This window comes from Balaenoptera physalus, assembly GCF_965194825.1.
Source record: "Balaenoptera physalus genome assembly, chromosome: 20".
NCBI lineage: Eukaryota > Metazoa > Chordata > Mammalia > Artiodactyla > Balaenopteridae > Balaenoptera > Balaenoptera physalus.
The window spans coordinates 12,623,192-12,649,868 of NC_138901.1; the positions used below are offsets into that span (position 1 = coordinate 12,623,192).

General features: G+C 51.6%; 1 protein-coding gene across 7 annotated transcripts in view; it reads right to left on the reverse strand.

The window, feature by feature from the left end:
* CSNK1D (casein kinase 1 delta) overlaps window positions 1-26,677 on the reverse strand; it is a 37,181-nt gene that overhangs the window by 1,004 nt on the left and 9,500 nt on the right. For 3 of the 7 annotated variants that reach the window (XM_082442101.1, XM_082442107.1, XM_082442103.1), the window contains 6 exons: window positions 12,711-12,859; window positions 12,213-12,441; window positions 11,720-11,890; window positions 11,101-11,249; window positions 8,960-9,131; window positions 8,230-8,369 (listed from right to left, as the gene is read on the reverse strand). In XM_082442101.1, the coding sequence (XP_082298227.1) occupies window positions 8,230-8,369; window positions 8,960-9,131; window positions 11,101-11,249; window positions 11,720-11,890; window positions 12,213-12,441; window positions 12,711-12,859 (1,010 nt within the window). Of the gene's footprint in view, window positions 1-1,874; window positions 4,012-5,145; window positions 5,211-8,229; window positions 8,370-8,959; window positions 9,132-11,100; window positions 11,250-11,719; window positions 11,891-12,212; window positions 12,442-12,710; window positions 12,860-26,677 lie in introns of those variants that run through there. The other 4 variants (XM_082442104.1, XM_082442106.1, XM_082442102.1 and 1 more) reach the window with 2 other exon arrangements.

Here is a 26,677-nt window from a genome sequence, read left to right on the forward strand (position 1 = left end):
GTTTCCAATTGTGCCCAAGACACAGAGAAAAAAAACTTCCTGTCCTCAAAGTTGTGGCTGTCAAGAGCCCTAAGAGCAGTTGACGACAGTTGTCATCAGTGCTCTGGCGCGGACGGGGCTGCCCCTAACCCTCTAGACATCCCACTAAAGGAGACTCACACCCAGCATCCTGTGAAGACCCAGATGCCCGTGCTGAGCCCACTCTCACGGGCCCTTCAGCACCTCCTTGGAGGACACATACACAATCAGCCTAAATTGGGGGGTGGGGTACACGAGCCAGGCACCCTGGGCTGCTACCCCCACCCTGGCCAGACCTCGGGGCACCTGCCACCCTGTGCGGAGAACACCTCGGGACACGTGTGCAGGCCCCACACTAGGAGAGCCTGGCAGGAGGACAGACCCCACCGTCAGTGGCTGCCTAAGGGTCCTGCCAATGGCGGTCTGGAAGGCAGCCGCCTAGACCTGCAGGGCCCCCTCATGGTTCCCTAAAGGACACTCCCCTGTAACCCTAAACACCCTTACAGGTAATGGCGCCGAAAGGGGTGCTGCTTCCAGAGCTCCCAGCAGATGGAGGCGGGGCGGGGGGCGGGGCAGGCAGCGGGAAGGGCAAGAGGGGTCCCCTCCCCCAACACAGGGGTTTCCAGGAGGGGCTCCAAGCACCACTCTTAGTGGTGATGGGGCCTGGGGGAGGGTGGGAAGTGGAGGCATGGGCCCGGAGCTTGCTCTCCTGAGTGTGGAGCCTGCCACGCGGGTCAGGAGGCGAAGCTCTCTGTGTCGGGCAGACAGAGGTGGCGAGGGGGCTGGGGAGCAGGACAGGCAGGCTCTGAGCGGAAGATGACAGGGTCCCTGTCCTGCCTGTGGTCCACCTCCTGGCAGGAAAACAAGAGGTGGCTCAGGGCTCGCCTCGTCACCATTTCAGCTGGGTCCAAATGTCAGCAGGCTGGGGTGGGGAACCTGCAAAGAGCTCAGGCCCTTTCGGAACCTCAGGGACCACTGGCATAGCCATGGTGGCTTAGGAGGAGCAAAAGCAAGCCAGCAGCAGGTGGGAGATCCACCTGCCCCACCTGTTCCCCATGCATGTGGGTGGGGCCGCCAAGCTTTCCCTGCAACGCACACAAGGCCAGCATGCTCAGCTCCAGAACAAGTGGGTGTGGACCAGGAAGTGGCTGATTACCACGCATCCGTGGGAGCACATCTGTGGTCCCAGTTCAAGAGGGACGGACCTTCCCACCCGGCCAGCCCTGCAAGTCACCGTGGGCAGGAGAGCCTGCTGGGGGCCATGCTTTCTCACTCAGCGCCGTCTGGAGCTCCCAGGGGTAGGAATGTCTTGGGCTCCAACAACTCCAGGGGGAGAGGGAAGCGGAGGCCATGAGCCCAATAGATGGACGGATGATGTCCCCTTGCAGACGCTGCCTTGATTAGAAAGGACAACGCCCGGGGCATGGGGCATGCAGGGTGGTGTTCTCACTGGGATGGCAACTGCCAGGTCCAAGCCCCTGGGTCCCAGCAAGGGCCCACTCAGCAGCCACTTCGAGCACCCACCACGGGCAGCAGGAACATGGCTATGTGTCAGCTACCGTGCTCTTCACGCCCCAGAAAACCCAAGGTGGGTGGAAGCACTTCCTTCCCATAAAGGTAGTTAAGGCAGGGGACTGGTATGTGCACATGGCCTGCACCGGCAACAACTCAGCCACATCCCTGCCACGTCCCACAGGCTCATTCCACCTACTCCTGATCAGCTTACAAAGTACACCAACAGGCTTCAAAAGGACAGACACGAATGCCCAGCCTCAGAAAATTAGTTTCAAATAGTTAATCTAAACAAATCAAAACTCAAACTGATGAAATAAAGACCACATGGCAGGGGCAGGGAATAAAGGTAGAAGTCGTCATGAATTTATTATTTACACGGTAGTTAAGGACACAAATACAGTGGTCATACAAAAGCGCAGTTCAGAGACTTGGCAACGGATACACAGGTTGATACAGACATTCCAACTATGTTTCCTGCAAGTCAGGATGGGGAGTTAAATAAGGGGGGACACAACTGTCCACAACCACACTGCTGAGGACTCGGGGTCAGAGTCCACTTCTCAAACGCCATCTGGCAATTTCAGGTGGAAACCTGGATGCAGAATGTTGGGGCTGCGGCTGCTAACACCTTGCTGGGAAGGGGAAGCCCACCTCTGCAGAAGGCACTGGGCCACAATGAAAGCCCCCAACTCACTCTGACCCATGCGAGCTCCCTCTGCACTCCCAGAAACACAGCCTGACCTGGCCAAGTGCCCACACCCCAAAACACTTACAGAGTAGCCAGCTCAGGAATCAGAAAGAAGTAAACAGCTGCATTCTGTGCCATCAACACAGCAGTCAGGGCGTCCTAGGACCAGCATCCCTGTGCTGGGACTTTGGGGGCAGGAAGGGAAAACGCAGACGTGGACACCTTTTAGGTCCCTATCTTCCTACGAGTGTCCCAGTTTCCAAACAGAACACACTGCAGGGGGATGATGCGAAGAAATGTGAAAGTACCTATGAACATATATATTGCACCTCGTTTCCAGAGACGGGGGCTCCTGTCTACCGGCCACCACTACTACCTGGTGCCTCTGCTACTGCAAAGTGAGGGAGAGTGTCTCAGGAAACCACCTGGAGCTGGGCTGCCCCAGAAGGTCTTTCTGGGGAGACTCAGCCCTGCTCTGCCTCTTGGCCTCTGTGGGGTCACTATGTCCCAGGGAAAGTCACAAAAGCGGGTGACCCTTCACCCTCCTGGACAATCAGGTCATCAGAGTCACCTGCTTCTTGGCACTTCAGAGTGGATTTCCTTGGGCTCGCTGGCCTTTCTGGGCAACGCTGGCATCTAGGGCAGACACCATGGCCCTTGGTTTTGAGCACATAGATATTAACACAGATTAAGGGCCAATCTGCACTGGTAATATTGACAGCCTATTTAGAAAATCTCTCAGATTCAAAAGCATTGAGGCAACCGCCACCAAAATAATCACACACGACTCCACGGAGGGGCCCAAGTCTCTCAGTTTGAAATCCTCTCCCGGGGGATCAGCGACACGACGCGAAGCCACAGCTTCTGCAGTCTTCAGGCTCAGCTTCCTTCTCGCTGCGTCTGGGAAGGTCAGATCGGCGGGCTGCTCTGTGGGGAAGCACCCGCTGCGCCCATGCGTGTAGCCAGCATTTTCTAACTGCTCTGATGATTCAAGAATCCCAGCGGGTCTGCAGTGAGCAGGCATTTCAGTTTACGGTGGGAAAGGAGCATGACAGCCAAAACCAGGTTAATGAGGTCACGAGACACACGGCACACACGGACACACGTTACTTACACACGCATATACACGTGATAGAATTTCTGATGAGAAAATCCCTTCTCCACAGTGACCACACAACAAACCACGAGACGCAGACCACGGAAACCCACGTGCTCTGCTCCCTGCCTCACTCCTTCTACATGAACTCCACACCAGTGCCTGCTTTAGAATTCTTTAAAATCAGCATCTTCAAGACCACAAAAACAGACATGAAAGAAACAATAAAGACAGATTTCTTTACACAGATTTAAGCCAATAATTTTTAGCAAAATGATACAAAACTGTCTTAACCAAGTAGAAGATCGGTAGTTACAGTAGACTCGGCAGGGACATGGGTGCGCCACCACGGAAGGGACTGAAAGGCTCTTGAATGGGAGTTTGATTCTCTCTGCAACCGTCTCACTGCTTTCGTCCCAGCCCCGCTAGAACCAAGTTCACGGGGGCTCAGTGCAGCCCCTGGCGATGGCAGCGCTTGGAGTCTGTCCGGCTGGGTTTGTGTTTTGTTTCCCCCATGGGCGTCGCTGGGTGGGTGGCCTGGAGAGGTCCCGGTGTTAACATTTCGGTTCTAGACCGGGGGCGTGTCACTAGTAACAGAGTAGATCAGCCATGCATTGTCTGCCCTCAGCAAAAAGGAGAGTTCTCATCGGTGCACGACAGACTGCAGACCACTGGACGCCACCCGACCGGGAATCTGTCGGAGCCAAAGCACAGGAGAAGGTCAGCGTGAGGCCAGAGGAACGGAGCCGGTCGGGCTTGGGCACAAAACACCAGTGACAGTGCCCTGGTGGGCAGGGGACAGATGCCGCCTAGCCCCTCTGGACACGCGCACCCCCAGCTGCTCTGGAAGGTCCCTCGAGTCCAGGATACGTGCAGCAGAAAGAGTGACAGGAAGACGGGGAAGGAAGAGCCATGCAGGCAAGGAGGCTGTGGGGCCGCGAGCTCGTGATCAGTCAGACCAGAGTCCAAGCGGGCAAGAGATGCTTACTCCCAGCCCCTCTTCCTGGAAAGTAGCCTGGTGTTCCAAAAACAGGGACCAGGCCCCAAGCGGGCACTGGGACTCCATGTGGGGCAAGACGTGAAAAGCATTTCCCATCAAGATGTCCCCAAGAGTGCAGTCACGTTACAACTGCAGCTGGTCTCCCACCGCAGCGCCGAGTGGACAGAAGCTGCAAGCCCTCGGCCGGGAGGAGCCACAAGAATCGCCACCAAGAGGGGAGCCTGGCTTGGATGCCCAGCCATGCACCAACGGCAGGGAGCGGGTGGCTGTGGCTGATGGGTGAATACAGACGAGAGCGTGGTGGACAAGATGCTAGGCAGAGACCAAGTTCAAAAAGAAAAACAAACGAGGAGGACAGAAATCAGTGCTAAAGGAAGAGAGATGACAAAGCCGGGACAGCAGGGACCATCAGGAGTGTCTCACGCAGCAAGAGTGCAAGAGCCCCTGCCAAGCGCGGCCCCCACAGCCAGCACGACACGACACACGTCCAGCGACCGACCTGGAACCACGCGGCCCCGAACCTTCTGAGGCCCCTGGGGCCACTGGAGCCGAGACTGGGCTCCTGCTCCCCACGCCGGCTCCCGACTGGAGACCACAGCAAAGGCCAAAGGCTAACCGACAGGATTCTGGGGTCACCCCAGACTGGACAGCCCACCACAGCTGCGCTAGAATCCACGTGAGGAGAGGACCTGGGCCAGGGGCCTTGCTCTACCTGGGGCACCTGGCATGCAAGCCCGACCCCCTGCGTGCTCCCTCCGGTCGGCGAGCGGGCGGCAGCTCCCACCCCGCCCGGCGCCTGCTGAGGAGCCCCGCCGTGAGCACACTCACCCAGTGCTGCCTTCCGACGGGGAGACGTGCAGCTACTTGCCGTGATGTTCGAAAGGAATGCTATTCTGAGGTGGGGGGAAAAGACAGCTGTTGGTAAGGGTTACGCTGGCCGGACCAGCACGTGAGGCCCTCCTGTTTCCGCAAGCACTGCCTCGCCTTGCCTCAACCAGGTCCATGACCACTGGCCAGGGCCGCTCGAGGGGACCCAGGGACCACACGGGAGCTCAGTCTTGCCTCTCGAGAGTGGCCCCTGGACATGCAGCCGCTGCTGCTCCTTGAGGATGGATCTGTCAACGGGGCCAACAAGGGAGACCCTTCCCAACTCTCACGTAGTAAGAAAACTGGATGCCCAGACGGCAGCCCCTCCATCAGCTCTTGGCACCAGCGGCTCCCCAAGGCCTGTGCTTGGCAGGTGGAGAGGACACCACCTCCCTGTGACAAAAGGACTGGACACATTTCCTCACTGACACAAGGAAGAGGACACGGTTGTGGACCTCACTTGGGGCGCAGGGATTAAAACGAGTAAGCCTGAAGGAAAAACTGGCACCACGGACCAGCATCACGTTCTACCAATAGCACTGGATGGAGAAGGCCCTCCTCACAAAGAGACACATTACAAACAGGTTCATCCACCAGGAGCCCTTCAGTCTCCACATTATTCCAGCTAGAGAGGCCAGATTCGCAGGCCGGGGTCAGGGATGTGGGGGACTGTGGTCCCTGGAGAAGCACATGGGGGCGAGAAGGAACGGCCAGGACAAGCGACACATATGTCACGCCCTCCCACCTCCAGCTGGAGAGGGTCGGCAGGGCCCTCCCCCAAGCAGGCGGGCGGCTCTGGGTACTTTTGTGCTGAGGGTGAGCTACTCCTTTGCACTGGGTGCATCAGCACAGGACGCAATCTCTCCTCTTCGAGGGGCAAAGAGGAAGCTGGTAGGAAGCAGCCCCCGCCGGGCCACAGTCTGTGCACACGTGGTGCCGCCCCCTGGACTGGTGTGTCACTGCCCCTACTCCCGCTCACATCTTTGCCAGGGAGGGCGATGAATGGAGGCCATAGAGTTGTAAAAGGTGGAGCAACTCTGACCATGTCCTTGGTGGACAAGAGCCTTTCAGAGTCTCTTAGGAAGAGCGCCTGGGGGATGACCAGAAAAACCCAAAGGACCCAGCTGTCCCCAGGATGGAGGGCACCGGGGACACGCCCTCAGGGGCTCTGTCCTCAACATGAAGATCCTAAGGAAACCCCCAGGGTGACCAGGGTGCTTCTTTTGGGAGAGAATACCCCCAAATCGAATCTCTTCAGAGACTTCCCGCCAGTGCTCAGGCCCACATGACACTTCTTCATAAGGAAAGCAGAGAGAGAACCAGAGAACAAAGACACGTGATTGTGAGGACAGACCCTGGAGCTGCGTGTGCTCAATGCTCATGGGTCGGTGGCCTGAGGGGTGGACACAAGCTGGAGAAGAGCCTGGACTTAGACCCATAACTACCTGGCACCCTCAGAACCCTCTGCCTCTTCCGTTTCCCTCAACGATCCTCAAAGCAAAAGACGTTTTCTTGTGTTAAAAAAAAAAAGTTAAGCCTGTCCCTTCCTTGGTCCTTGATGGCTGAGGTGTTCCAGGGCCCTCAGCCAGGCCCACTTGGCCAGGGGCGGCAAAACACCTCCCAGGACCTGCTCCCAGCGGCTGGCTCATGCGTTCCAGGGCTCGTGGAAGAAACGTGTTAAGCCCTTTCCGTGTCTTGTGGTCACAGAGGAGGGGTGTGGGGCCGGGAGCCCTAAGAGGCCCAATCTCATCACTCTGGCCAGACCCGCTGAGCCCCACAATCCAAACGACCTGCGTCTTCAGCCTCTTTGAGAGAAAATTACCATATAAGAACCCATTTCTAGTAGAATTACTAGTAAATTCAAGTGTCTGGTAAAAATACTATTTCACTTGATTAAAGAAAAATGGTCAGGAGCACTTCCTCTGCCTGGGCACACCTTGTTCCTCTGCCAGAAGACCAGCTGGACACCACAGGACTGAAGTTCTGAGCAATTCTCACAGACCCTGTGCCCTCCTGATCAACATGCTCAATCCACCACATTCAGCAACAAGCTACACCTACTGCCCAGCAAGCACAGGGGGAGGGCAGGGCGCTAAATGTAAACCTGAGGCATCGTGGTGAAGCAGACGGATGCTGCCCCAGTACATGGCCAGGACCTGGGCTTCCGTCATTCCTGAACTCACCACCTGCCCACCCAGCAGACACCACCGGGTAGTCCCGGCCCCCACAGGACCCCTGCCCACCCCCACTGCCCACGGGAGGAGACCCTGAAAGCTAGTTGAGGAAAAACGTCCACAAGCAGGTAAAGAGCTGCTCTGCTGAGGGAGGCACGTTAGTGAGAACAGAAAAACAGCGAGGAAAGCCAGATGGGGAAGACGACGTGGGTGGAGGAGGCCCCGGGGCCAGGCCCTGCACCTCTGAGCACACTTGCCTCGCCAGAGAGAAGACAAACGTCAGAAGGGGCGTCAAAAGACAGGAACCCTCAGCCCACGGCACGTCGCCAAGCGCTGGGCATGACACTGCAGAGTGACCGCCGGCAATACGCCACCCCCACCCCCCCAGGTTCTCTGCTGGGGGAGCACCTGGCCAACGAGAACGAGGACAGAGTCCCAAAGGCTGGATGTGCCCACGACAAACGGCGTGAGCGGGCTGGCGCTTCCAGTCTGCCCAGGGAAGACGGCCAAGCCTCCAAAGCTGGCCGGGGGCTGGGGGCCACATGGAGGGCAGCCGGAGAGAAAAGGTCCCGTGGCACATCCCAGCACAACTGCCGGGGGGGCGGGGGGGGGCTGGGTGTAGAGCCCTTACCCCACAAAGCTTGTCACAGAGGCTCTCAACCAATGGGCCAAACCACGAGGGGCACAACATTCCCCCAATGGTTAAAACACCCAAAAATGGGGAGAAAGGGAAGGCAGGAAAGAAGGAAAGCATTCGAAACTATCATCCCACTCTGCTTGGAGCCCGTAAGACCAGACCAAACATGGAGAAGCCAGAGGCCTGCAGCGCCGAGCCTGGGTGAGATCAGGCGCCGGCCCGCGGGGTGCGTACCTGTGAGGTGGACATGCGGGAGGTATCTTGCCGGCCCGTGAGGTCGGACGAGGAGATGTTGACCGGGGCACCGCGGTGCAGCCGCATACTCACTTTCCGCTCTCTTTCCATGCCGGACACGGGCCTAGGAGAGGTGTTCGCTGGAGGAGAGGGAGACAGGGGCGAGCGTGAGGCCTCGGAATACGGCCCCACGCTCTAGCACGGGGTATCTCCTCAGGAACCACGTCTAACAAGGACTCTCGGCTGCCTGGGTGTCCGGCACAGGACAGGCTATTGCACCCTAAGACTAGGCCGGCACCACGGGCTCCACTGATGCCCCGGGAGCGAAGCACCAGGTGTCCAGTGGGAGGGCAGCCGGGGCCTCTGCCTACAACGCTTGTCTCGACAGGCAAGGAAGAGGCTGGAGAGGTTTGTGGTGGAGGATGTCGTGCCATGAGAAGAACAAGAGGCAAAGCAACAGAGCTCGCAGGGAACACAATCCTTCAAGAGGCCAACGTCTGGGAAACACATTCCCGAAGGCACTGTCCCAGGGCGTTCCCTGGTCTGTCTAACTTCGGAAATAAGAACTGATCAGAATAAGGATGCACATGTCTTCGCCCACCAGACACTCCTGCCCAGACCCCACGAGGTCACACACTGGAGTGTCCAGAGCAAGTGACGCTCAAAACAGAACCCCCACTGCCTGCAGAGCAGGGGCCGGGGTGCAAGCTACAGCCCCGGGACCACTCACCAGTGTGTGAGGTAGGGGTGAGGGGGGTGGGAGGAGCCACCTCCTGTGTCCCCCTCAGCCGGCCCGAGGCTGTGGAAGGGAGGCCGCGTGTGGCTGGATTTCGGGAGTGTCTCAACCGCTCCTCTCGGTCCCGGCGTTCCCGCTCAGCATCGTCAGCTGCCCGGCTGGCTCCCTACAGAGGAAAGAGGGTGAGACCAGAACTGAACTGGGTTTGGTGAAAAACCACCTGAGGCCCTTGGCTACCACTCGAGAAAACACCGGGGTGTGTGGGACGGTCTGCCCGCAAAGCCGTCCACAGCCTCGCGGCAAGCCAGGCGTTCTTCCCTCTGGGTCCACACATGGCCCGTCCCATGACCGTGGGCGAGCAGAACCAGGCTTCTCAGTCTCCTCTTCCCAGCACAGCAGAGGAAACCCCCACCCCATCGCCTTAGCACTTCCTCAGAACCCAGACACCAACGGCACCTGGCGGCCCTCTTCTCTGCGACCATTCACATGGGGATGGGAACCAGCCCAGGTCAGAGATGGCCCAATGCGGCGACAGTTGGGGGAGTCCACAAGGCAGGTGGGAGGGACAGCATATGGTTGGCTGAGGGGTCCAACTGGAGCCCAGACGCCCGGGCCAGGCCCATGTCCTGTTGGTGCACTTGAAATAAGGAGGCCGGCAGCCGGGCTCATCCATGCGGGCCATGCGGTGGGCACCGCCTAGGCTAAGCTAGTTGCTCCCAGAACAAACAGCTAGTTACACTTTCAGTGAATATCAAACCAGAAATACAGGGACATTTGATTTTACGTGGTGACGCTAAGATACCTGCCCTAGTAGAGGTCACGTCCTAATTACCAGCGCTGTAAGGCAAGAGTCTGAAAACTGCAGCCCACAGGCCAAATGCAGCCACACCCATTCCTGCAAATACGGTTTTCTTGGCACAGTCACGCCCACTCACTGCCGCACTGCTTGGGCGGCTCTCCAGTTACAACACAGAGTTGAGCGGTCGCACCACTGTGCAGACGGCAAAGTTAAAATTATTGACTGTCTGGTCCTTTACAGAAGAGGTTTGCTGAGTCCCTGGGAGGGATGACAATGTTAGAACAAAGAACTTATTAAAGTGGCTCTGGCAGGAGGCCCACCCTGATGTCCAGACTCCAGGTAACCTGTGGCACCACTCCCAAAGGCTGTCCTTCGAAGGCCATCCTAACAGAGGGGCCTGGCACCAGGATGGCATGGGCGAGGTCCAGGGCAGGCTGGTTCTGCGGGCTGCAGCCCCCCACCCCTACCTGGTCCCTGTGTGAACACCCCTGCACCTGTGAGGCCATGGGATAAGCCTTCCTGTTTTGCACCCTCTGAAGAGGAGGTTCTGTTCCTCCATCAGATTTTGTCACCCTAGAAACGAGCCCATTTTTGTTTTAAGCTCATAGAACACATTTTTAATTAAAGAGAAAGTGGAAATTAAAAAAAAACTGGAATTCTGGCCGTAGTGTTGGAGATTAAACAAACTCATACAACAGTTTCAGGGACAGGTGGCCTGTTTTAGAGAGGAAAACAAATGAAAGTTCAAGCCCCCCCACCCCCAGCCCCGGCAGCGTGCGTGCGCACAACACAGGCTCACACTTAATGAACAAACTAGCTGACAAAGGAAATCAAATATACATCTAGCTCATCACAAGGCCAAACACAGACCTAACACACAGCGCCTCCCAGGCCACCCGCCCCCTCGGAGGCCGGGCCTCGGCACAGCCTGGTAGGGGGAGGAGTAGGGAAGTCTTCACCCAACCCGGCGGCAGCCACACCCCGTTGACAAGAAACTCACAGGCCAGCGCAGCCACAATGTCCTTCGGATGGATGATGATGATGATAAAATGACCTCAGCGTTCCAAGTAAGAGCCTTGGTCTGGGCAGACCTGCACTGCGGACATACCTCAGGCCCAGGAACCCCACAGCCCCGTTGCAGCCTTGAGGTGCCTTCTTCACTTGCCAAGAGGCATCTGGCTTCCCAGAACCCCTCGTGCGCCCCGTGTGGCAGCCATGCCTCCTGAAGCCCCACCCCGTGTAGCTCCCAGGAAGAGACGGCAGCAGCTAGTGGCCTTCTGTTGACTGGCATGCCCCTTCCACGCTGAGCGGTCAGTGAGCTGGGGGGCGCACTTACGAATTTGAGCATGTTCCAGTCGAACACGTAGTCATAGGAGAAACCCTGGCGATGGAACAGGTTCCTGAAGAGCTGTCTCAGGTATGAGTAGTCAGGCTTATCGTCAAAACGCAAGGAACGGCAGAAATTCAGGTACGTGGCGAATTCAGCTGTAAAACACCAGGAAACTCGGAGGTAACCAGCAGTACCCCTGACTGGGAGCCAGCATGGTTCTGTCCACAAAACCCTTGACCACTCCCAGCCACCCAAACAGAGGGTGTGAAAGCTGGAACCTGAAACACCGAGCATGCTTTGAGGAAAGAGGCTGAGAAAACTGAGCACACAGAGCAAAGGAGAGTTTCATCTGAGGCATTTATCACAGGGGCAGTCCCACAAAAACAAAAGGAAAACTCCCTGAGTTACGGCTCAGGAAGGTAGAGGAGCGCCAGGGACAGAAGGCTGAGGCCAGTTAAAGGGCAGGCCATCTGCTCACTCTTCACCTCCCCAACCATGCAGGACATCAGTGGGGCCTCAGCAGCCAGCCTCTGGGGGCTTCCCTGGTTCCTTTCCCAAGCCTCACAGGCCCCCGTCCTCCCACAGAACCACAGGGGTGGCTCGCTGTCCAGCTGAGGACACTCACAAGGGTAGCCTTTACACAACACCTCAATGGGAGTGGACATCTTCTTCTCACTGATCCTCTCATACTTCTGCCTCTTGGTAGCAGCCTTCAGGCCCTGCCAGGGCAGCGAGCCCAGGTTGAAGTACATGAGCACATAGCCCAGAGACTCCAGGTCGTCCCTTCGAGATTGTTCTGGGGAGAGAGGACAGCGGGTCAAAGCGGCAAACACCCCGCTTCCTGGGGATGAACTCAGAGCCACAGGGAAGGACACCTGGATTCCTTGTTTCAGCACAAGTGCCCCTGCTGTGCTGTTCGGAGACACACCGCCACCCGTCAGGAAGCCCCAACACATGCCTGTCTCCCCACGCCCCACAAGGTAAGGTCTCCAGGCCCGGACACCAGCCTCTGCTACAAAGGTTTGACGCCAGCCTCCACACCCAACATGCTGACCACCCTCAGGGCCCCCAGGAGGCTGTAGGACAGCCAGGCCTGTGGCCGGGGCAGGAGGGCTCACCGATGCCGAGGTGCGTGTTGATGGAGGCATACCGCGCCGTCCCGGTGAGGTTCTTGTTCTCGCGGTAGGGGATGTGCTGGTGGGTGCGGGCGTCCCGGTACTTCTTGGCCAGCCCGAAGTCGATGATGTAGACCAGGTTGCCCTTCTTGCCTAGCCCCATGAGGAAGTTGTCCGGCTTCACATCTCGGTGGATGAAGTTCTTCGAGTGAATGTACTCAATACGACTGATCTGCAGGTGGAGAAGCAGGGGTGAGAGGTTGAACCCCAGGCAGTAGCCTGGTGGAGGGAACCCAGGGAACTCAGGCCCACACGCAGACGCACCCTGCCCGCCGAGGGTCACTATCTTTCACAGAGTTAACAAGCTTCCATTTTCTCCCTGCGCACTAACAGCACAATAAGGAAGCAAACAGCCCTGAAGGCCTCATCAAACTGATGAATCAAACCAAGCTTGTGCTGAGCACGCAGGCTGCCCTTCACTTGAGAAAAATGAAGTCTTACCATTTGGTCAGCAAGGAGCAGGACAGTTTTGAGACTGAACTTCCTAGAGCAAAAGTTGAAGAGGTCTTCCAGGCTGGGTCCCAACAGCTCCATCACCATGACGTTGTAGTCCCCCTCAGCCCCGCACCACCGGATGGTGGGGATGCCCACTGCAAGAGAGCCCGCGTCAGCCTGCCTCCCGCGCACCTGCACTGAGGGCACCTGTGCCCACGATGCCAGCAGAGGGCTGGGCAGGAGCAGTCAGAAGTGACGTGCAGAGAGGGTGGGAGGCCAACTTCACGGCAGGGGTGAGACGAGGGGCTCAGGAGGAGGAGCCGCGCTCCCTCCCATACCCCCAGTCTTCCCGTGACTGACATCCTGCACCAGTGCAATGCTTAATGCTTAATTAATGCTGATACACTGTCATTAACTAAGGTCCACACTATTCAGGTGTCCTCAGTTTTAACCTCATGTCCTCCTGTTGCTCCAGGACCTGTCTCAGACCCCACATGACATTTACTCACCACATCTCCTCCGGCTGCTCTTGGCCGGGATGGTCTCTCAGACTTTCCTGGTTTGAACGACCCCAGTGGTTTGGAGGAGGGCTGGGAAGGGATGTGCAGACTGTCCCTCTACTAGTTTGTCTGATTTTTTCTCGTTATTACTCTGGGCTTGGGGGAGGGAGACCACAGAGGGAAAGTGCCCTTCCCACCACATCCTGTCAGGGTCTGTGCTCTCAACACGACTCCTCACAATGGCTGTGCCCTTGGTCACCTGGCTGAGGTGTGCCTGTCAGGTGTCTCTGCTGGGGAGATCCTCTTTCTCCCCTTTCCATCCTGTTCTCTCTGGGGGGACGTCACCACGTGCAGACCACACTTAAGGGGGGTGTTTGGGCCCCCTCCCAAACACTTAAGGGGGGTGTTTGGGCCCCCTCCCAAACACGGAGGGCACAGCCATCTATCTATATATATGACTTGGAATGCTTCCACACAGATTTGTCTCTTCTCCCCATTTACTTATTTGGTATTTTTTTCCTATCAGTGTGGACCCATGAGTGTCTATTTTATACTTTGGTCTGTACTCCAACACTATGTCACTTATTCTGTTGCACCAAGCATCCCAGCCTTCGTTGCTCCTCCGTGGCTCCTGTGGCCCTTTAACACCCCGTCACTGCAGGCTCTGTTTGTTTTGAGCACTGCCTTCCTTTCTGGCACTATAAGATCCTAAACAGTTTTAGTTTTGATATCAACGGGGCAACTTTTCATTTTTACAATTAAGTATTTTTAAAATACATTTGCACATTAGAACAAATTTCTCACTCATTTGCACGTGAGAACAAATTTAACAAATCCATAGGTTATAAGGCATAATGTAACAAAAGCCTGTGACCCACCACACAGACCAGGGACGTTCCCAGTAATTGCATCTACTTTCACTCCCCTTTCCTCCCACACCTGCGCCCCCCAGACAACAAATGCACAGGACTGTACCCCTTCTTTGTTTTTAGTAAAGTGAGAGTGTGAGCTGTGAAATACTCCACTTGGAGAGGACAGCACACTTCATCTATTCTTCCCTCATCTGCACTGTTTAGGGTTGCTTTCCCCATTATAAACAGTGCTGCTAAATACATTCTTATGTTTGTCCGCTGGTGAAAATTCTCACATGTGAAATTCTTGTTCTCAGCTAGTTTCCCCAGGTATAGACCTAGAAACACAGGGTACAAATTATCTGACTATACAAGATAATGTCAAACTGCTTTCCAAAATAAATCACCCACTTTACAACCCCACCACAAATGCATGAGTTCCTACTGGATGCAGGGTCTCGTCAGAGCTCTTAATTTCTATCAATCAAGTGGTAGATGTAAAATGGTGTCTCACTGAACTCTCAACTTGGATCTTTTTTCATTATTTATTGGCATTACATGTTTCCTCTTCTCTAAAATGTCTATGCATATCTTTGTCAATTTTTTTCTATCAGGGTGTTTTTTTCCTATTTATAGCCGTTCTTTTATAAATTCTGGATATTAAACTATTATCTTTTTTATGTGAGGAAAATACCTTTTCTCAGTTAATGCCATGTTTTTTATTTTCTTTTGGAGTCTTTTGATGAGAAGAGATGCTGAATTTTAACAAACATGAATGTATCAGTCTTTTCCTTTATGAGTAATGTTTTTGGTATCTTACATAAGACACCCTTCCCTAACTCAGAGTCAGAAAGAGATGCTTATTATTTTAAAAGTACTTCTACTTCCAGCCAAGATGGAGTAATGGGGACCCAATTTACCCTCACATCCACAATAACCAAGAAGAGAAAAGAGAACAAAGAACATACAGAAAGACATAGGTTTTCTAAGACGCTGAACATGAGGCAATGAATGACACCGACACCTGAGACATGATGAGCCCAGACTGCCCAAGTCCTGCCTGAGAGTGTGAGCAGAGAAGCAAAAACTGAGCAGATGAAAGTACCATCATCTCATAACTAAGCTGAGGAAGAATTTGAGGAACATTAAAATACCCAGCACACAAGAGGGTAAAATTCAGTGTCTGGCATCCAAAGATTACCAGATATGCCAGGAAGCAGAAAACGTGATCCACATTGAGATCAACAGAAACTGAGTTAGAATCATTAGAGAAGGGCAATAAAAGTTACTATAAACTATAACTGTATTCCATGTCAAAAGAAGTTAACCAAAGGCACAACATGACAGAAATATAAAAGACCCAAATCTAGGGACTTCCCTGGCGGTCCAGTGGTTAACACTCCACGCTTCCAATGCAGGGGGTGCGGGTTTGATCCCTGGTCGGAGAACTAAAATTTCATATGCCGCATGGTGCAGCCAAAAAAAAAAAAAAAAAAAAAGGAAAAGACCCAAATCTAACTTTCAAAGATGAAAACTACAAAGTCTAAGAGGAAAAGTACACTGGGTGTGATTAACAGCAGACCAGACACTGTAGGAGAAAAGACTCGTGAACTTGAAGGCACAGCAGTAGAAATTACTGGAAAAGCCAACATGAGCTTCAGAGCTGTGGGACAACTTCAAGGTACCCGCTGTCTGTAACTGGAGGAGAGAGGGGAGGAGGGGGACAGAGGCCACACTGAAAGAAAGAGCTGAGGAAAACGACCCACAGATTCAGGAAACTCAACAGGCCCCAAGCACAAGTACCATAAAGAACACAACACTGACATAGCTGACAGTCAAATCGCTCACTAGTGATAATCAGAACACCTTGAAAGCAGCCAGAGAAAAAAGACATGTTAGAGCACAGTGGAGGAACATCTTCCAAGTGCTGAGAAAAGAACTGGCAATCTGCCGAAAAACACCTCAGCAGAGACATTTTCAGATACAAAAAGTGTGCCGAATCAATCACCAGCACTGTGACATATGTAAAAGGATGTCCTTCAGGCAGGAGGCAAATGATGCCACATGGAAGTCTGGGCCTATAGAAAGGAATGAAAAGCAATGAAAATAACAACATAAGTACATAAAAAATTATTTAAATTTAAAAGATATGACTGCTTAAACAAAAATAATACACTGCAATATTTACAACATGTAAATATAAACACATGACACCATCACGCAGGCAGGTGGGCAGGTGGAAGCCCGCAAGGTCAGGTTCCTCTGCATCCTGCTAAAGAGATGATAGACCCTAACTCAACCACTAAAGTAACAACACAGAGATAGTGACAGAATTCAACAAAGGAGATCATCACAAGAAAAATCATTAAGAAATGTAAAAAATACTTGATTAATCCAAAATAAGGTAAAAAAGGGGGGAAATGAAACAAAGACCAAATCAGACAAAAACTAACAGCAAACCCAATCCTGTCATTAATCACACTGAATGTAAGCACCGCAGGTAAGGAACACTTTCTCAGATTAGACAGAAAAGAAAGGACCAGCTGTACTGCCCTCCCCACACCAAACATCCTTCAGATACAACTAGGTCACAAGGAGGACAGTGTAACACACCAACATCAGACAAGAGAGCAAAAGGGCTATGTCAGCATCAGACACAGTAGACTGTGCAGAAGAATATTTCCAGGGATATTACCAGTCATCTCACAGTGATAAAGGCATTGACTGATCAAGAAAACATAATTCTAAACATTCACGCAGCTAACAAGAGAGCTTCAAAATACATGAGGCAATACTGCAAGGAGACAGAGACAAATCCACAATCTGACTAGAGACGCCAATCATCCCTCTCAGTAGCAGAACACACTTTTTTTCTCAGGTATGCAGGGGGCATTTATCAAGACAAACCACATTCTTGACATAAAACAATAAAGCTAAAAAGGATTCAAGTTATACAATGTATGTTCTCAGAAGACAGTGGAATTCAATTAGAAATAAACAACAGCTCTCTGTAAAATCCCCAAATATCTGGAAGCTAAATAATACAGTTCAAAATAACCCATGGATCAAGGCAGAAATCAAAAGGGGAATCAGCATTTGAACTACATGAAAATGAAAACTCATCAGGATTTGAGATGCTGCTATGGTAGGGGGAAAATTTACAGCCACGAAATGTCTATACTACAGAAAACAGATCAATGATCTCAGCTTCCACCTTAAGAAAATACTTAATTAAACCCTAAGCAAACAGAAGTGAAACAAAAGATCACAGCAGAAAACAATGAAACAGAAAACAGAGAAACAACAGAGAAAATGACTGAGACCAAAGCTGTTTCTTTGAGAAGATTGTTGATAAATCTCTAATCAGACTGATCAGGGAAAAAATAGAGAAGGCACAAATTACCAACATCAAGAATGAGAGGGAATTCCCTGGCGGTCCAGTGGTTAGAACTCTGAGCTTTCACTGCCGAGGGCCCAGGTTCGATCGCTGGTCGGGGGAACTAAGATCCCACAAGCCGCATGGCGCGGCCAGAAAAAAAATAGGAATGAGAGGTAACATCACTGGAGTCTACAAATATTAGAAGTCTAGTAGGGAAATATTATAAACAGCTTTATGCCAATACATTCAATAACTTAGATAAAACAAACAAGTTATTTGAAAGACTCAAACCACCAAAGCCCTTGTATGCTGCTGGTGGGAACATAAGTACAAGCAGTCTGGCAGTTTCTTAAAGAGGAAAAACATTCGCTTACTTCTGTTTCAGCCATTCCACTCCAAGTCACTTACTCAGGAGAAAAAGAAATGAACGTCCATATGAATATCTACACAAAAGTTCATAGCAGCTTTGTTTGGAGTACCTGAAACCTGGAACCAACCCAAATGAACAGGTGCAGGGACAAAGAAACTACCCACACAAGGGAGTACTTCTCAGCAATAAAAAGGAGTAGCCATTGATAACACACACAAAATCTCAAAGAAAGAACACATAGTACTACTCCCTGCACAGGAAACTTTGGGAAATGCAAACTAACCTATAGCGACAGAAGCACATGACAGAGGGCGGGGGTAGAGGAACCACAAAAGGACCCAATAAACTTTGAAGAGCAATGGATGTGTTCGCCACCTTGATTACGGCAATGGTTTCATGAGGGGACGCAGGCAAAACTTCTCAAATCACACACTCGAAACACATGCAGTTTGATTCACCTCAATAACGCTGATTTAAACAAATCAAAATGTTTTAGTCTTCCTCTTCACACTGAAGTCACCTGATCCACCTGAAAGTGGAGTTTGGGGTGAGGGGAAGCAGGCCTCCCAGAGACCTCAACACCGTGTGTTCACAAGGCCCTCCTCACTGACCGTAACACCTCTTCCGTTGAAGTCAGAATTCTGTGCCCACGAGGGTCTTTCTGTGTCTGGAGTGTGGGTGGCACAACACTGCAGGTGACCACACGTGACATTCCAAAGACGGACACAGTCCACACTCACATTTCCCCAACTGTATGTCCAGTAACGTCCTTCAGGCTAGTCCCCCTGCCCAGGGTACAATCTAGGACCATGCACTGCCATGTTTAAGTCTAGAACAGTTTTTAAATCTTTCAGCACAGAGACATACTTGAGGAGTTCAGGTCAATTTTGAACGGTCCTAAATTTTATTTGCCTGATTGCTGGTTCTGGTCACCTGTCAGACGGAAATCTGCCAGATTTCTCCACCAAAAGATACTTTTCTCTTTGTTATTGTAAGGTTTTTTTGGCCGCAACGCGGGGCACGTGGGATCTCAGTTCTCCAACCAGGGATTGAACCTGGGCCCTCAGCAGTGAAAGAGCAGAGTCCTAACCACTGAACCGCCAGGGAATTCCCCTCTTTGTTATTAATAAGTAATCTGTGGATGAAGCTTTGAGGGTAGTGTCAATACTTGAAGTTGTACGTTTGCATCCACCTTTGATTACCATCTAAACCAATCAATAATAAGTGCCCACAAAGTGGTGACTTTACATTTCTGATTGTTCCTTCTGCCTGTGAAGCTTAACGTGTGTGTGTGTGTGTGTGTGTGTGTGTCATCGTGGACTCGTGAATTCTCCTCCGCTCCTCCATGTGTTATGTAAATTTAAGGATTATTTGTTATAGGTTTGTGAAAAATGTCATGGGTAATTTGATAGGGACCACATTCACTCTGTAGATTGCTTTGGGTAGTATGGCCATTTTAATGATATTCATTCTTCCAATCCAAGAGCATGGTATATCTTTCCATTTCTTTAAACCATCTTCAATTTCCTTTATCAACATTTTATAGTTCTCAGCATATAAGTCTTTCACCCTCCTTGGTTAGGTTTATTCCTAAGTATTTTATACTTCTTGTTGCAATTTTAAAAGGGATTGTCTTTTTACCTTCCTTTTCTGATATTTCATTGTTGGTGTAAAGAAATCCAACAGATTTCTGTATGTTATTCTTACATCCTGCTACCTTGCTGAATTCGTTATCATTTCTAGTAGTCTTTGTGTGGAGTCCATATATAGGGTTTTATATATATATATGTATGTATATAGTATCATGTCATCTGCATATAATGACAATTTTACCTCTTCCCTATCAATTTGGATACCTTTTCTTTTTCTTGTCCGACTACCGTGGCTAGGACTTCCAATACTATATTGAACAGAAATGGTGAGAGTTTCCTCCACGTGTTATAATCCGTTGTTCATTTTGAGGCTTCAACTGTCCCAAATTGGGGCAATAGATGCCACTTCAAGCTCTCTCCCGTGTCCTGTGGACTCATGCCCGTCAGTGTCCGAGCACTTCTTTCCTTTCAGCCACATGCTCCAGACTCGCCTTCCTTCTTCCTGCCTCGCCCTGGAATCTGGGCTCCTCTCGGTGGGGAGTGATACTAGGAGCCCAGCACCCAACTGGGTGCTGGGTCGTCACTAGCGTTTTCTGTGAGTGTGGCATTTACACTTCGGTCAACCTGGCCCTTCGCTGCTCTGCGGATCCGTCAGCCTGTTCCTGGGAGGAGAGCCCTGCTGGACCGTGACTGGAATCCCCTGAGCCCTCTGAGCAGCTCTGGGAGACATCGTGCCGAGTCTTCCTCTCCATGAACAGAACATCTCCAGTTGCTTGAGTCCTCATCAGCGTTCTCCAAGGAAGTTTAAAAATTTTCTGCATGCAGGTCACACCTGGCTTAGGATTTATTCCTCTATACTTACAGTACTTTAAGAATGAAACTTTGAGGGGCTTCCCTGGTGGCGCAGTGGTTGAGAGTCTGCCTGCCGATGCAGGGGATACGGGTTCGAGCCCTGGTCTGGGAAGATCCCACATGCCGCGGAGCAACTAGGCCCGTGAGCCACAACTACTGAGCCTGCGCGTCTGGAGCCTGTGCTCTGCAACAAGAGAGGCCGCGATAGTGAGAGGCCCACGCACCGCGATGAAGAGTGGTCCCCACTTGCCGCAAGTAGAGAAAGCCCTCGCACAGAAACGAAGACCCAACACAGCCAAATATAAATAAATTAATTAATTAAAAAATAAATTAAAAAAAAAAAGAAATGCTCCCAGATGCTTTAAAAAAAAAAAAAAAAAGAATGAAACTTTGGCCTCTGGACTCCTCTGGGGCCAGCAGCCAACTGACCAGGGATCTGGGCTCCGCTACTGCGGGCTCTGTGTCCAACAGCTGCTTGCAGGCAGCTGTTCCAAGGAGCCAGCAGAGCTGCTGTGCGGTACTGGCACCTCAAAGTGGGTCACCATGCACCTGGTTCAGCTTCCTACCCACGAGCACTGGGGTCACACTTGGCCTCCAAGTGGATGTCTTTGAGCCCCAGAGTCAGCTGCACACAGAGGGCTTCCAGAGCTTGAAGGAGGGAGAAGCAGTGGAGCTAACCTTTCAGAAGTCCCCCAAGGGCCTGGAGTCTCTCCAGTTACCAGTCCTGGTGGGTGTTCTGTGCGGGGAGTGAGAAGCACCAGAGGGCAGAATTGAGCCACAGTGGGTGGCGCTTTCTGCGATCACAAGGTCTGAGGAACAAAGTGGCAAAAGCAGGGAAAGGGTGGGTAGGGGCACTGCCACCCCTACCACAGCATCCACCCACTTCCCTCTTGGCAGGGGGAGGGGTGAGACAGAGGAACGCCAACCATGCTCCGTGCAAGTGCTCGAGGGTGTGGGGGAACCTGCATACTTATTGGTCTCCACCCCCAAATTTCCAGCTTTTGAAAGTGGCCAGGATAGGGAAGTATTTTCCCTTTAAAGGCTATGTAATAATAACACTTCCTGTGTCGGAGTGAGAAGACTGAGCACAAGACCAAAGCACAAACCACTGCTCTCTGGGAGAGTCTCTCAGGGCTGAGGCAGGGCTTCCCCTCCTCCTGACCCACTCTTGGGACAGGACGCCAGGCTGAGAGCACAGGCAAAGGGGTGGCTGGCGACAGCTGCAGACCTGCTACCCACCCCCTCCCCCCTGCAGCCAGCACCACTTGTTTACTGCTCCTTGGGGTCCCACGTTCTCAGGATGCCAACTGCACTAGCTGTGTGCAAGTGACCCATCTTCTGCATTTTAACTTTCTCCTTGATAGAAACGTTCTGTGTGTTTTAGTCTCAGGCAGTGCACTCTCAAGCCCTTGAGCAATCCCAGGCAGAAGGCAGCAGCTCCAGGACTGCACAGCAGGAGTATCTTTTGATGTTGTTACCAAGGAGAACAATGTTTTGGAGGGCAGGGCCTACTGAATCACCTCACTTTTCCTGATCAGAGGTGGCCTGTGTGTGTGTCCTCTTGAACCCCTCCACCTTCAATGTTCCACAGGAGACGAGGTTTTAACTGCTGCCCCATGACTTGATCTCCTCCTACTGGAAGGGTGGAAATCAGCCTGAACAGGAAACATGGTGTGGACAGGTCAGGACAGGCAGACCTAAGTGCTGGCGCCAAGAGGAAGGCAGGGCTGGGTGAGGGATTCCAGTGCCGGATCTCCAACCCCAGGCATCGACTTGCTTCATTTCCCCGATCCTTCATTAGGGTTCCTGTGTATCCATAAAAAAAGTGTTCAAAGGGTACCTCTGCACCCACCTCAAGCTGCCAGCTGGCCAGATGAAGCAAAGACCAAAATCCTTAAGCTTTAATAGTGGGTTTCTTGCCCCGGCTTCTCGAGACCACAGGCAAGGGCTTCTCTCTAGTGCCTGGTGCCAGCATCCTGCCCGCAGTAGCAATGGTCAGTGTTGAAGCAGCTGAAGGACAAAGGGCTCAGTTCACAGGCTGGGACTTGCGGTGATGGAATGGGGTGAACGCACTGGAGCACACAGGTTGGGGGGATGTATGTCTGATGCCGGGTTCTGTCACCCCAGCTACTGGCCTTCTAGTTACTGGAGGCTTCATAGGACTTCATGAGCCACTGATCTGAAATGAACGCTAGGTAGCCTAGTTGGGGTAAATACAATGTGTTGGTCTTTTTCCATGTTCTTCTGGGGTTTCACTGTTTACAAACTTCCTACTGTATTCAAAGAACAGCCAGACAAAAGGTTGTGCACCAGGCAAAGGATCTGAAACATAAACTTGGGGAGGGCCCCACTCAAAATAGGGGTCCTGAGCCATCCTTTCTTTCGTGCCCCCTTCCCCCATTTCAGACCAAATCCTCTGTCCTAAAAACTTGACTCCTACTCTACTCCCTCCTCCACCCCCAATCCCCCAGAAGTCCACACACCTGTACATTTAGCTTGTGGGGTGTCTCTACAACTCTTAAATGATTTGTGCAAAAGTGCTGAAGCAGCTAGAAACACTCCATCCCTTGTTCCCAGCTCCAAGTCAAGACTGTTCCTTGACATGATTCATGACAAACACACTGCTGTAATTGGATGGATCAAACCTACTTTAATCTCAAATCCCAGGGTAGGGACTTCCCTGGTGGTCCAGTGGTTAAGAATCCGTGCTCCCAATGCAGGGGACCCGGGCTCTATCCCTGGTTAGGGAACTAGATCCCGCATACCGCAACTAAAAGATCCCACAGGCCGCAACTAAAAGATCCCACATGCGGCAATGAGGATCCCACGTGCCACAACTAAGACCCGGCGCAGCCAAATAAATAAATAAGTATTAAAAAAAAAAATCCTTGGGTAGAGAAAAGCAAGGGGGGCCTTCTATGTAGAAAGGGAGGTTGGGAGACCAAGCAGGGGAAGATGAATGTATCTCGAAGTCACTCAGGAGCTTTTGTGCAAGTGCAAGAAATTTCTGTCAAAGTGGCCACATGATTGTTTAACAGGAAACAGAAATATAACTCCATGCTCACGGCTAGACACCAAAGCTTTGTTTGAAATGCTGAACTTACGAGGAAGGAGGAGTCTGTCCTCTCCTGTTCCCCTCCCCTTGCTCCCGAACTACAGGAGACTAAGCCCTGGGGCCTGGAGAACAAAGACTCAGTGGCTGACTCTGCCAGGCCAGCACTTCCTTTCCCACTCGCCAAGTCCTGTCACACATGTTGGCCCTTTCCCTCCCTTTTCCCTGTCAAATGCAATGAATAAAGACTTACTCATACTGAGGGGAAAAAAGAATTACATTTCCTAACTGACCGTTATCGGTGTAATGAAAGGAACTGATTTTATCCTTTGATCTTAAGCTATCTGGCTCAATGCTCTAACTTGTCTTGTGGGTTTCCTATGTAGTAAGTTAAATCACGCGCAAATAAGTTTTGTTTCTTCCTTCTCCATCCTCTAAATTTTAAAATTGTTTAAAATTTCTTCCTTCTATGCTAGCTTCTGTGCTAGCTGAGACACCCCATGACACACTGGAGAGAAATGGTAATGGCGAGGCTGAAGATGGTGTGGATCCAACAGGAGCGCAGAGGCTGTGCAGGCAGGAAGGTAAATGTGCCACACCACCTGGGAACACATCCCTGTGGCCTGGGTGCCACCCTGCAGGCCAAGCACCTGCCTGCTTCACGGAAAGCAATTCCACTAACAGGCTTTGCACCAGACGTGGGTGAGGGAGTCATTGCGGCACCATCCTTAAGAGCAAAACACTAGAAGCCAGCCAGCGCTCCTCAACACAGGGAGGACTGTTTATGGAGACACAAGAGTCTATAAACAACAATGAAACCCATCAAACCACAACTGTGTCAAACATGGAAGAACCTCAGGAACACAGCGGATCAAAAAAGAAAGTCGTAGAACACACACGGCAAGATTGTATTACTCATATTCAAAAGCGTATGAACTGGGACGACAGGGGGCGTGGACTTGCCACTCGTCTGCTCTGATGGTCTGTTTCACTGGCAGCACCTTTCTTCTTACTGGCAACGCCAACGCACCTCATCACCCTAAGATAAGACACAACCGAAGCAGGGTGCTCCTATTCTCAGGCCTCTGGCCAGAAAAGCAGGATGCTGTGTAGCCTGCTTCATCCTAAGCAGACTGTCTGTAAACTAAGTGCTGAGGCCCCAGGCAGAAATCAGCTCAAAAGCCATTCACAAGAGCAATTCTGCCGCCTGTGCACAGACTGCTGCTCTGTAACCTCAGACATCTGATGCAGTGAGACCAGGAAGCTAAAAATGCACCTGTGCCGCCAGAGTGCTGCTCCTGGGGCCGGGGAAGGACATGCGAGGCTATAGGTCAGACACACAGCCACCAGAGTGCTGCCCTGTGTCCAGGCGACCAGTCATGCCAGGGACACCCAGCTGCCCCTGCCCACATGCCCTTAATATGGGAAATGGGTCACTTGGACTCTTATGTGCAGCTCTGAACACTTGATACTTTTTCCCTCATCGAGTCCAAAGATACCAAAACATATGCTTGGGGGTGAAAAATGAGGGAGAGTGCTAGCTAAATGCTTTCTATTTGATTTGCGGGAAGTTTTAATATAAATATGGGGACTCAGTATTAACGCAAATACAATTTTTCATGAAGTGTTTGGCAATTCAACCTTAAAACAATTGTAAATACCATGGTCAAATGTTTCTGGACAATGTCATTAGATTTTTAAAAACAAATTTCTTGCAGGATGATGCAGAATCAAAACTTTAAAAACAAACTAGGCGGGACTTCCCTGGTGGTCCAGTGGCTAAGACTCTGAGTTCCCAGTGCAGGGGGCCCGGGTCTGATCCCTGGTCAGGGAACTAGATCCCACACGCCGCAACTAAAGATCTCGCGCACCAAAACTAAAAGATCTCGCATACTGCAACAAAAATCCCATCTGCCGCAACTAAAACTCGGCGCAACCAAATAAATAAATAAATATTAAAAAAATAAAAACAAACTAGGCAAGGGCATGCGGAGACAGGCTTTGGGCAGCTGCAGAGAGGGCGCCCTGGGGTGGGCACACAGGTGATGAGGGCCATCCTGCTCCCTCTCTCAAGAAGGTGGGAGTTCTGGGGGTTCACTTTAGTATTCTTGATAGCCACGAGCTACATATGTTCTTAAGTACTGTAAAACATTTCATAGCAAAAAGACCGTGATTGTCTCAAATACACTGCGGGAACTGGACAGGCACATGAGATGAGAGAGAGTGAACTCGGGTGAAGCTGCCTGTTTCTACTCACTGGTGGCCCCACAGCCACATTGCTGGTGGCATCCACCCACCCTCAGCGCAGAGTTCCCACCCTCACCCCTGGCCTGGATTCTCTGATAACAAAGGGCCCACGCTCCTGTCCCACACCCGCCATGAACCTTGACCAGAAGCAGCTGTGAACTAAACAAAGGATCTCCACTTGGAGTTTCCCGAAGGAGGACATGGTCTAAAGACACTTTGTGGGGTTATCAGGATTGGGAAGCGCAGCCTCAGCCTTAGCCTTAGCCTCTAGGTTCTGCCTGGCAGTCCACTCTGTTTTGATAAAAACTTGGCGTCCACCCATGTCCTTCACTAACATAATTAACTTAAAATTATTTCTGCTATTTCATGTTTTTTATCTATTGCTCCAACTAGACCTGGGGTACTTTCTTCTTCTTCTTCTTTTTTTAAAGGTATTTTAAAAAAATTTATTTATTTAATTTATTTATTTTTGGCTGCGTTGGGTCTTTGTTGCTGTGCGCAGGCTTCTCATTGAAGTGGCTTCTCTTGTTGCAGAGCACAGGCTCTAGGCGCCCAGGCTTCAGGAGTTGTGGCTCGTGCGCTCTGGAGTACAGGATCGGTATTTGTGGCGCATGGGCTTAGTTGCTCCGCGGCACGTGGGATCTTCCCGGACCAGGGCTCGAACCTGTGTCCCCTGCACTGGCAGGCGGATTCTTAACCACTGCTCCACCAGGGAAGCCCTGGGGCACGTTCTTGATTGTTGACCGCCATGGAGGGCCACTGTGCAGGAGTGGCCTGGAAGCTACAATGCTCAAGTTCAAATCTGTGTCCTTTGGACACAGCCTCAGTTTCCTCATTTGTTACACGAGGCTGATGATATCTACTGCACATGACTGTGTGGCAGAGAACGTGCCCGCATGTTTAAAAACGCTCTTAACAGTACCTGACACTAGCGTGTGTTTGTTTTTGTTTTTATTGAGTTAAAATTGGTATATAACATATTAGTTTCAAGTGTACGACACAATTCAATCTTTGTATACACTAATAAAAGGTGATCACCACAATAAGTCTGGTTATCAAATGTCACCATACAACTGAATCCCTTCACCCATTTCATCCACCCCCAAAACATGTTTTTGTTTTTAATACTA